The following is a 12,351-nucleotide window of genomic DNA, read 5'->3' as shown; positions in this document are numbered from 1 at the left end:
CGATAGTGTAAATCGGTAAGATACATCATAGGTCGCACTATATCCAATAAAGTACGGTTATGACGTTCGGACACACCATTAAGCTGTGGTGTTCCAGGTGGCATGAGTTTGTGAAACTATTCCACATTGTTTTAATTGAAGACCAAACTCGTAACTCAAATATTCATCTCCACGATCAGATCGCAGAAACTTTATTTTCTTGTTACAATGATTTTCCACTTCACTCTGAAATTCTTTGAACCTTTCAACTATTTCAGACTTATGTTTCATCAAGTAGATATACCCATATCTGCTTAAATCATCTGTGAAGGTCAGAAAATAACGATACTCGCCATGAGCCTTAATACTCATTGGTCTGCATACATCAGTATGTATTATTTCCAACAAGTTTGTTGCTCGTTCCATTGTTCCAAAGAACGGAGTTTTAGTCATCTTGCCCAAAAGGCACGGTTCGCAAGCATCAAATGATTCATAACCAAGTGATTCCGAAAATCCATCTTTATGGAGTTTCTTCATGCGCTTTACACCGATATGACCCAAACGGCAGTGCCACAAATAAGTTGCACTATCATTATTAACTTTGCATCTTTTTGCATCAATATTATGAATATGTGTATCACTACGATCGAGATCCAATAAACTATTTTCATTGGGTGTATGACCATTGAAGGTTTTATTCATGTAAACAGAACAACAATTATTCTCTGACTTTAAATGAATAACCGTATTGCAATAAACATGATCAAATCATATTCATGCTCAACGCAAACGCTAAATAACATTTATTTAGGTTTAACACTTATCCCGAAAGTTTAGGGAGTGTGCGATGATGATCATATCAATCTTGGAACTACTTCCAACACTCATCATCACTTCCCTTCAACTAGTCTCTGTTTATTCTGCAACTCCTGTTTCGAGTTACTAATCTTAGCAACCGAACAAGTATCAAATACTCAGGGGCTACTATAAACACTAGTAAAGCACACATCAATAACCTGTATATCAAATATACCCTTGTTCACTTTGCCATCCTTCTTATCCACCAAATATTTGGAGTAGTTCCACTTCCAGTGACCATTTCCTTTGCAGTAGAAGCACTCAGTTTCAGGCTTTAGGTTCAGCTTTGGGCTTCTTCGCGGGAGTGACAACTTGCTTGTCATTCTACTTGAAGTTCCCTTTCTTTCCCTTTGCCATTCTCTTGAAACTAGTGGTCTTGTCAATCATCAACACTTGATGCTCTTTCTTGATTTCTACCTTCGTCGATTTCAACATCACGAAGAGCTCGGGAATCGTTTTCGTCATCCTTTGCATACTATAGCTCATCACGAAGTTCTACTAACTTGGTGATGGTGACTAGAGAATTCTATCAATCACTATCTTATCTGGAAGATTAACTCCCACTTTATTCAAGCGGTTGTAGTACCCAGACAATCTGAACACATGCTCACTAGTTGAGCGATTCTCCTCCATCTTTTAGCTATAGAACTTGTTTGGAGACTTCATATCTCTCAACTCGGGTATTTGCTTGAAATATTAACTTCAATTCCTGGAACATCTCATATGGTCCATGACGTTCAAAACGTCTTTGAAGTCCCGATTCTAAGCAATTAAGTATGGTGCACTAAACTATCAAGTAGTCATCATATTGAGCTAGCCAAACGTTCATAACGTCTGCATCTACTCCCGCAATAGGTTTGTCACCTAGCGGTACATTAAGGACATAATTCTTCTGTGCAGCAATGAGGATAAACCTCATATCACGGATCCAATCCGCATCATTGCTACTAACATTTTTCAACATAATTTTCTCTAGGAACATATCAAAATAAACATATGAAAGCAACAACGCGAGCTATTGATCTACAACATAATTTGCAACATACTACCAGGACTAAGTTCATGATAAATTTAAGTTCAATTAATCATATTACTTAAGAACTCCCACTTAGACAGACATCTCTCGAGTCATCTAAGTGATCACGTGATCCAAATCAACTAAACCATAACCGATCATCACGTGAGATGGAGTAGTTTTCAATGGTGAACATCACTATGTTGATCATATCTACTATATGATTCACGCTCGACCTTTTGGTATCCGTGTTCCGAGGCCATATCTGCATATGCTAGGCTCGTCAAGTTTAACCTGAGTATTCCGCGTGTGCAAAACTGGCTTGCACCCATTGTATATGGACGTAGAGCTTATCACACCCGATCATCACGTGGTGTCTGGGCACGACAAACTTTGGCAACGGTGCATACTCAGGGAGAACACTTCTTGATAATTTAGTGAGAGATCATCTTAAAATGCTACCGTCAATCAAAGCAAGATAAGATGCATAAAGGATAAACATCACATGCAATCAATATAAGTGATATGATATGGCCATCATCATCTTGTGCTTGTGATATCCATCTCCAAAGCACCGTCATGGTCACCATCGTCACCGGCGCGACACCTTGATCTCCATCGTAGCATCGTTGTCGTCTCGCCAATCTTATGCTTCTACGACTATCGCTACCGCTTAGTGATAAAGTAAAGCATTATAGGGCGATTGCATTGCATACAATAAAGCGACAACCATATGGCTCCTGCCAGTTGCCGATAACTCGGTTACAAAACATGATCATATCATACAATAAAATATAGCATCACGTCTTGACCATATCACATCACAACATGCCCTGCAAAAACAAGTTAGACGTCCTCTACTTTGTTGTTGCAAATTTTACATGGCTGCTACGGGCTTAGCAAGAACCGTTCTTACCTACGCATCAAAACCACAACGATAGTTTGTCAAGTTGGTGCTGTTTTAACCTTCGCAAGGACCGGGCGTAGCCACACTCGGTTCAACTAAAGTTGGAGAAACTGACACCCGCCAGCCACCTGTGTGCAAAGCACGTCGGTAGAACCAGTCTCGCGTAAGCGTACGCGTAATGTCGGTCCGGGCCGCTTCATCCAACAATACCGCCGAACCAAAGTATGACATGCTGGTACGCAGTATGACTTATATCGCCCACAACTCACTTGTGTTCTACTCGTGCATATAACATCAACGCGTAAAACCTAGGCTCGGATGCCACTGTTGGGGAACGTAGTAATTTCAAAAATTTCCCTACGCACACGCAAGATCATGGTGATGCATAGCAACGAGTGGGGAGAGTGTTGTCCACGTACCCTTGTAGACCGTAAGCGGAAGCATTATGACAACGCGGTTGATGTAGTCGTACGTCTTCACGATTCGACCGATCCAAGCACCGAACGTACGGCACCTCCGTGTTCAGCACACGTTCAGCTCGATGACGTTCCCCGGGCTCCAATCCAGCAAAGCGTCGGGGATGAGTTCCGTCAGCACGACGGCGTGGTGACGATGATGATATTCTACCAGTGCAGGGCTTCGCCTAAACTCCGCGACGATATAACCGAGGTGGAATATGGTGGAGGGGGCACCGCACACGGCTAAGGAACAATCCGTAGATCAACTTGTGTGTCTATGGGGTGCCCCCCTCCTTCGTATATAAAGGGGGAGAGGAGGAGGGGGCCGGCCAAGAGGGGAGGCGCGCCCAAGGGGGGCAAACCTACTCCAAGTAGGTTTGGCCCCCCTTTCCTATTAGGAGTAGGAGAGGGAAGGAAGAGAGGGGAGGGAAGAAGGAAAGGGGGGCCGGCCCCCTCCCAATTCGGATTGGGCTTGGGGGGGGGGGGCGCCCCCTCCTTTGCTCCTTCTTCCTCCCTTCCACTAAGGCCCAATAAGGCCCATATACTTACCGGGGGGTTCCGGTAACCTCCCGGAACTCTGGTATAGTCCCAATCTCATCCGGAACCTTTCCGGTGTCCAAATATATCCGTCCAATATATCAATCTTTATGTCTCGACCATTTTGAGACTCCTCGTCATGTCCGTGATCACATCCGGTACTCCGAACAACCTTCGGTACATCAAAACTTATAAACTCATAATAAAACTGTCATCGTAACGTTAAGCGTGCGGACCCTACGGGTTCGAGAACTATGTAGACATGACCTAGAACTATTCTCAGTCAATAACCAATAGCGGAATCTGGATGTTCATATTGGTTCCTACATATTCTACGAAGATCTTTATCGGTCAAACCGCATAACAACATACTTTGTTCCCTTTGTCATCGGTATGTTACTTACCCGAGATTCGATCGTCGGTATCCAATACCTAGTTCAATGTCATTACTGGCAAGTCTCTTTACTCGTTACGTAATGCATCATTCCGTAACTAACTCATTAGCTACATTGCTTGCAAGGCTTATAGTGATGTGCATTACCGAGAGGGCCCAGAGATACCTCTCCGACAATCGGAGTGACAAAACCTAATCTCAAAATATGCCAACCCAACATGTACCTTTGGAGACACCTGTAGTACTCCTTTATAATCACCCAGTTACGTTGTGACATTTGGTAGCACCCAAAGTGTTCCTCCGGTAAACGGGAGTTGCATAATCTCATAGTTACAGGAACATGTATAAGTCATGAAGAAAGCAATAGCAACATACTAAATGATCAAGTGCTAGGCTAACGGAATGGGTCATGTCAATCACATCATTCTCCTAATGATGTGATCCCGTTAATCAAATGACAACTCATGTCTATGGTTAGGAAACATAACCATCTCCGATTAACGAGCTTGTCAAGTAGAGGCATACTAGTGACACTCTGTTTGTCTATGTATTCACACATGTATTATGTTTCCGGTTAATACAATTCTAGCATGAATAATAAACATTTATCATGATATAAGGAAATAAATAATAACTTTATTATTGCCTCTAGGGCATATTTCCTTCAAGGACGAGGACCGACGGGGGCGGATACCAAAACCATCGCACTATATAAGATGCAATAATAAAAATAAGAAAATAATACAAGTATCTATCTAAACATACAAGTAAGAATATTTTTCCCTTCAGAAAGAAGATAAGAACAAGAGGCTCACCACGGTGGTGCCGGCGATGAGATCGGCGCGGGTGATCGACGGCGGTGAAGACGGGGACGGGGCGTGACGGACCGCTAAACCTAGACAAATATTGAGGAAAATGGAGATTGGAGGTCGAGCTTGGAGAGGAGAAAGCTTAAGTAGTGTAGCTCGGGCATTCCATCGAACACCGTGTCCACAGGAGGTGAGCTAGAGCACCACCATACCCTCTCCCCCTCGGCGGCCAAAAAAACAGAGCAGTGTGCTCTGCTCTTACGCGAGGGGGTATATATAGGCACCTCGTCCCGCTATCGCCTTGGACCATTGCATGATTAGTGTTGGCTGGAGCTTGTTTTCATGGTCGGATCATCTTATCTTTTTCATGATTAGTGTTGGCTAGCTGGAGCTTTTTTTCATGGTCCATCACTCTTTATCTTGGCGAATAGATGTGGCTACAGTGTGAAGCATCGCTAGCTGTGAGACTAATTATTAAAGAGTGAGCTGGATGCCTTCAAAAGGAAAGAACAGGACACGCACTATCTCCTACCACAATAGGAAAAGCATCTTTGGTCTGAACCGTCACTCTCGCCATCTCTATCCTGTCTCTTTTCTTCCCCACCAAAAATTGCCCCCAATCAGTGCACACCGACACTGCTCACTCGCCTCGCTCTCCACCCAACTCTCCTCAGCGTGAGATCCAGTGGAGGCCTCCATCCCCTGGCTGCGACACCGTCCGCTTCCTTCTCCCTGCCCCTCGAGGTCACCGGGGAGGCCGGTCAGTGCAGCCACCCATACATCGGCGGCAAGGGCTTGGTCTTTTTTTTAGCAAGGTGGCCGTCCTTGTGATTGTCAGTAGTCAGCGTATCTGGAAGAACTCGAATGCAGGAGGCCTTCTCTAGGTAATCAGTAATCACCATTTTCTTCTTTTTCCTCTTGAGTAGAAGTTTATCAGGATAAACTAAGTTGGTTGCTCTTCCTACTGTTTAGCTTAATCAGTCATGTTATGAAAAAGAATTCTCAGAAATTATGATAAGTATTGTTAATCACCCATGTTATGCAAAACATTATTGACAGATACCATTGCTTTTCTAAAAAAAAAACCTCAGAAACTATGCTAAGTATTGCTAATCTCAGATAAAAACTCTGTGGGGTAGAGTTTAGCCCACAAAAACGTCTTATATTTTAGTATGGAGGTAATACTAGCTTGTTAACTTCAGAAACACCTGCTGCTATTTAATCGTGTTTATGATGCTCTCAACTTCAAGTTCCATCTTCCTAAACAGAAAATATGTGAAAAATAATGTTATGCAATATGCTACACATTATTGCTCTGAAACTAACAAGGAGCTGTAGAGGTTCCTAAAATTTCCCTAACCAGTGCAGTCACTGCTTCACTCCCCCTTTTGTTCAGCCCCAAGGACATTGGTCTGAATGTCCTACATAGGTTTTGACTCTACCATCCTGAGTTCCTGACTAATTATTCATATACTGCGACCCTTTAGGTTGTGTTGTACAAGAAGAAGGTTAGTCAAACACCAGCCTCAACTGAGAGGCTGAGCATGGCGGAGGTCGTGACCGGAGCTATGGGTAGCCTCCTGCCCAAGCTCGCTGACCTGATCACAGAGGAGTACAGCCTTCAGAGGGGTGTCAGGGGCGAGATCATGTTCCTCAAAGCTGAGATGGAGAGCATGCAGACGGCTCTCCTCAAGATATCTCAGGCACCAATTGACCAGCCACCAGATATCCAAGTCAAGCTTTGGGCCAAGGCGGTGAGGGACTTATCTTACGACCTCGAAGATAGCATCGACAAGTTCATGGTGCACATCGAAACCCATGGACAAGACAATTCCCGCAGTTTCAAGGGTTTCATTGATAAGAGCCTCAGCCTCCTGACCAAGGGCAAGATTCGCCACAAGATTGGCATTGATATCAAAGACATCAAAAGCCGTATCAAGGAGGTCAGTGAGCGGTGTGATAGGTACAAGGTTGACAGTGGGGCCGTTGGTAAGCCAACTGGTCCAACTATTGATACCCTTCGCCTCTCAGCCCTGTATAGAAAGGCGACAGAGCTCGTTGGCACCGACTAGAAGAGCGTTGAGGTTATCAAGATGCTGATGGAGGGAGATGAGGTTTCCAACAGACAACTGAAGGTGGTCTCTATTGTTGGATTTGGTGGATTAGGCAAGACAACCCTTGCTAATGCAGTGTATAAGAGGCTTAAAGAGAAATTTAATATTCAAAAACAAAATCAGCAATTCGATTTTTCTGCTGCTTTTGTTTCAGTGTCTCTTAATCCTAGCATGGAGAAGATTTTCAAGAACTTGCTCTATCAACTTGACAAACAGAAGTACGAGAATATCAATGAGGCAACATGGGGTGAAGCGCAACTCATCAGCGAGATTAGAGCCTTCCTTAGAAACAGGAGGTATTTACATGTGTTCGCATGTTCCTCCCTTACTGTTTTGGTATATGATTTCACAACAAAATTGTAGTGCTGTAGACTCTCATTTTCCCCATCGGCTTTGTTGTTTAAATTGTTAAACGTCACTAGGAGAAAGGTGTAACAGCTCACGGATGCCTAGGCACCCTCTATGAACAGTAAAATCAAAAAAATACCCAACAAATTTTAAAAATTCTGAAATTTTGCAACATAAAGGATGGTCAAACTTTGTATGTTCTTGCGAGTTTTCATGCCAAAATATCATGTAGAGAAAGGTGTACAAATGAGTTTCAGATTTCAGTGCTAAAAGTGCTCAAAACATCAAGATTTGAAATCTTTTTCATGTGTAGAGCCCCTCGCATGGTTTTTTGGCATGAAAACTTGCAAGCACATCTACAAAGTTTGATTATGTTTGATGTTGCAAAGTTTCAGATTTTTTTATTTTATTTTTTATTTTTTTGGATTTACTGTTCATAGGGGTGCCTAGGCACCCGGGAGCTGAAAATCCACTCTCTAGTTCAGTTCTGCTGGAATTATGAGAACTTGCATAGCCTTCTAATATATGTCTTTTGGTATTAATTGAAGGTACTTGATTGTTACTGATGACATATGGGATAAATCTGTCTGGGAAAATATCAAATATGCTTTGCCTGAAAATGAATATGGAAGTAAAGTAATCACAACAACTCGCATTCTTGATGTTGCCCAGCAAGCCAATGATGTTTACCGGCTGGAGCCTCTTTCTATTGTTGATTCAAGGAAGTTGTTCTACCAAAGAATATATGAGGCCGAGAACAAATCACCACCTAATCATTTGGTCGAAATATCCGAGAGAGTTTTAGGAAGATGTGGTGGAGTGCCGTTAGCTATCCTTACAATTGCTAGTTTGCTGTCCAGTAAAAAGGGAAGATCACACACGCATGAGTATTGGTCCAAGGTATACAAATCTATGGGTTCGGGCCTAGATAATAGTCATGATGATGTGAAGAACATGAGAAGGATATTATCAGTCAGTTACTCTGACCTACATCCTCACCTGAAGACTTGTATACTGCATGTTAGTTTGTACCCAGAGGATTATGAGATTCAAACTGAAGAGTTGATATGGAAGTGGGTGGGTGAAGGTTTTGTTAAAAATGAACAGGGGAGGAGCTTATATGAGGAAGGAGAAGATTACTTCAACGAGCTTATTAATAAAAGCTTGGTCCAACCTGTAAAATTTGACAACGCGAATAAAGTGTGCTCTTGTTGTGTACACGATATGGTGCGTGACCTTATCACTTCCTTGTCAACTGACGAGAATTTCCTAACAACATTTGGTGGTCAGCAGCCAGTGTATCTACCAGGTAAGATCCGTCGACTGTCTATTCACACCTGCGTTGAAGATCAGCTGCCAACCATGGGCTTGACCCATGTGAGATCACTTAGTGTGTCTAGCCCAGCTTTCTGTCTATTGCCAGCACTTTCGGGTTTAACTGACTGCAAGCAAGTGGATAATAATCATTGGAAGGATATATGCAGTTTGTTTCACTTGAGATATCTGAATTTAAAGGGCACATCTGTCACTAAGATCCCCCAAAAGATTGGGAATCTGCAATTTCTGCAGGTGCTTGACATCAGGTCCACCAGAATAGAAGAAGAGTTGCCGTCAACCTTTATTCAACTGACACGACTGTTGTTATTCCACATGCTTGATAGCATCACTTTTGCAGTGCCGAGGTGGATGTGCTCCATGTCTTTCCTCTTCTCCCTAAGTATCACACTTGAAACACTGGGAGAGGAAGACCTTCAAGTTCTCGGGAGTATACCATCTCTCAGTGAACTGTTCATACAAGTGAAGAAACCTACACAAGGCAGAGACAAACGGTTGGATGTTGGCAGTGGTTATCCATTTCGGTGTTTAACAATGTTCATTTTCAAGAGTGATACCATGGAGTTGAGGTTTGAACGAGGAGCCATGCAAAGTCTCCAAAGCCTGTGGTTAGATTTTGAAGATGTGCAGGACACATTACTTCAGTTTGGTGATTTTATATTGGGTTTAGAGAATCTCTCTTCGCTTGAGCATATTTATGTTTGCTTCAGAAAAGGCAACGACACTGCAGAGGAGATGCAAAGTGTGAGAAATTCAGTTCAGAAAGAGATGGATATGAATCGAAACAAGCCCATACTGATGTTCCCACTAACATTGGAAGAGGTAACTATACTGATTCACACTTCCTAGCAACATGTCTATGTTTCTTTGCCTTGTGTATTTTCATAAAGCTTTTTTTTAAAAAAGGAGGATGCACCCCCGGCCTCTGCATCTCAACGATGCATGTGGTCACTTTATTAATTATTCACAAAAGACCTTACAAAAAAGTACATCCGTAAGTCTGAACTGAAGCCACCCTCTAGACAACACCCGTCGCAACTCATCTCCCCTTGATGTAGTGGTACTGATTGTCCGAGCCTAATACCAAACAGACATCGCACTAAATCCTAACATCTAGTGCCGGATACCACATCCCAGCCACATACCTGGACTGGGTCACACACCGGTCCGGCGCACTCACCGAGGCTGCCACCGCCATCTTCCACCGATCCATCTCCAGAGAGGGTACTGACACACCGACCTTGCCAGGCCTGCCGTCGACGCCACCACGGCGCCAGACAACGCCATGATCGTGCACGTATCCATCCACACGCACTCGTCGCCGAAACTCCGCAGCGCCATGCCGCCGGGATATGTCATCGGCCTTGCGGTAGATGAAACACCGCTCCTCCTCGTCCCCTCCAGCCAGCTCCTGCTCCAAAACGATGCCCTCAGAAGGGAGTACTACACCAAAGGCACCATCATCGACCGATCCGGTAGACCCAGATCTAGGGTTTCCCCGTAACATCCCGATCATGTTGACGCAGTTTGCAACGACGGTGCCTCAACAGGGGGCGTCAGAGAGACGCTGTCATCGTCCGCCATGGCCAAAGTCGGCACAATTTTCATCGGAAGTAGCGCCACCACGATCTCGCCGCTGACTGGATCCGAGCACACCCTCGCCATGTAGACGTATGGTGCCATCGGAAAGTCGGTTGAGGACCTCCGGCCGCACAACCCCGGACCCATCACGCGCCGCCGGGCGGCCATAGCCGAACCACGACAGATCTGACCGGGACGCCAGATCCAAGGCCACTGCCGCCGCTCATCGCATAGCGGAGAATCCCGCCGGACGACCTCGCCAGCCCTGGGTTCGCCGGCTGCCGCCGCACAGCCAAGACGCCGCCGTGGCTGCCGCACGAAGACCCCCGCACGAGGCACCTTAGCCGCCTGATGGGAGATCCGTCGCTTCCCTCCTATCCTAGCCCTTTAGGTATCGGGTGCCGCCCCACCGCAGCCAGTACCGGCGGCAGCGACGGCAGAGATCTGCCCTGCGGGAGGGCTGGCGGCGCGAGGAGTTGGTCCCCCTTGCGTCGCCGTAGGTGGCGGGGCGAGGGGGTCGAATATCAAAAAAAAGGGAGATAGGAGTCCAAAGAAAGCAAAGCCTACGTCACTAACCGCATGCTTCTCTTGGTTCTAACCGCATATAAATTACTACAACCAACATGCACCTACGTCACCGAAGAGGGATAATGTAATACCAGCCCTACTTCTTGATTCAAAGGCTCACGCTAAAACAAATCTTCAAGCAAAATTGCAAATATCGTGTTTGTACCTAGCGTGTCGTTTGGCCTGGGCAAGAGCTAGCTGCCGCGGGGAGCTGATAATGCCAGTAGAATTTCTCGCCGTCGATGCTTAGAGCAACTCCACTAGGCCCCTAGGACGCCCCCAAGCCACTTTTTAGGCGCCCGGGTTAAAAAAGCTCCAGGTCACACCCCCACGGCGTTGTTTTTCCCTGGATTTGGGCAAACCCAGCCCCGGTGGTCCTAGGGCAAACCCAGCCCCCCGGGGTTCACTTGGGGCGCCCGCCACTATTATGTGCATGCAGAAATCCCATTAGCCAGCCTCTCTTTCTCCTCATTTTTCTGTTAGGCCCACCACTTGCATGCAAAAAAGAATCTCCTCTCTCTCCGCATGAAGCCAAGCCGCGCCACGCTCGCCTCCACGCCTCCTCGCCGTCGTCTCGTTGTTGGCTCCCGCGCGCCCTCGTCACGCCAAGCTCCGGCCGCAGCGGTGTTGGCCCCCTGCGGCACGGCGCGGTCTTCGGCGGATCCCTGTGAGGCTGCTTCGGCGGGGCCCTCCACGCAGAGCAGGGCCGGCGGGGGCGCGGAGTCGGCATCGCGTGCGCGGGACCTGGTGTTCGTCCCCGCCGAGCCGTTCATCGCGTGTGCGGGACCTGGTGTTCGTCGCCCCCGAGCCGTTCGTTGTCGCCGACCCGTTTATCGCGTGCGCGTGTGCCTGGACGGGGGCTACCACGTTGCCGACGAGCAGTGACTTCCGGTCGTCGGCACGGCAGCTGTGGCGCCCGCCAATCGGCGTGCTGGAGCTTGGCATCGTCGGGTGCAAAGGCCTCCTACGGATGCATTGTCGTGGGTGGCCGACGGAGCACGGTGGGCAGAGGATACCCGTTTGTGGCAGAACCCGACGTTGATGACCATGGCGCTTTCTCCTCGCGTGGCATCCGGATATCATCATGCCGACGGTCACGCTCCATGTCGCCGCTGTCGGCCTGTGGAAGTATTGGCGCAGGCCGCATGCCCCGGCACCGCACCCGTGCATGCGCGCGTGCATGGCAGAGGCAGCTCAGGAGGCCGGGTGCGGAGGCGTGGAGAAGCGCGCGGACGCCGGCTGGCAAGACGGCGGAGGTCGTGGCCGGCTCAGGGAGGCGCGAAGTGGAGGCTCGAGGCCGGGCGGCTCAGGGCTGGGCACGACGGAGCGATGAAGCAGACCACGACCACAGCGGTAGGGGCGGGCTGAGGCGCGACGGTGGCTCCGGCTGGGCGGAGCGGCTGCTCTTGGCAAGACGGGCGCGGCGTGGGCTGGCCTGGGCGGCGCGCG

At 47.1% G+C, this 12,351-nt stretch overlaps 1 protein-coding gene across 1 annotated transcript in view; it reads left to right on the top strand.

Annotated features, from left to right (window-relative positions):
- Positions 1-5,586: 5,586 nt before the first annotated feature.
- The window catches only part of LOC119366509 (disease resistance protein Pik-2-like), a 14,311-nt gene continuing 7,546 nt past the window's right edge, over positions 5,587-12,351 (top strand). The window contains exons 1-3 of the mRNA XM_037632254.1: positions 5,587-5,841; positions 6,445-7,367; positions 7,968-9,576. Of these exons, the coding sequence (XP_037488151.1) occupies positions 7,051-7,367; positions 7,968-9,576 (1,926 nt within the window). The 5' untranslated portion in view covers positions 5,587-5,841; positions 6,445-7,050. The remainder of the gene's footprint in view (positions 5,842-6,444; positions 7,368-7,967; positions 9,577-12,351) is intronic.

This window comes from Triticum dicoccoides, chromosome 2B, assembly GCF_002162155.2.
Source record: "Triticum dicoccoides isolate Atlit2015 ecotype Zavitan chromosome 2B, WEW_v2.0, whole genome shotgun sequence".
In the NCBI taxonomy this organism is placed as follows: Eukaryota; Viridiplantae; Streptophyta; class Magnoliopsida; order Poales; family Poaceae; genus Triticum; species Triticum dicoccoides.
This window is presented reverse-complemented; position numbering and strand designations above follow the sequence as displayed.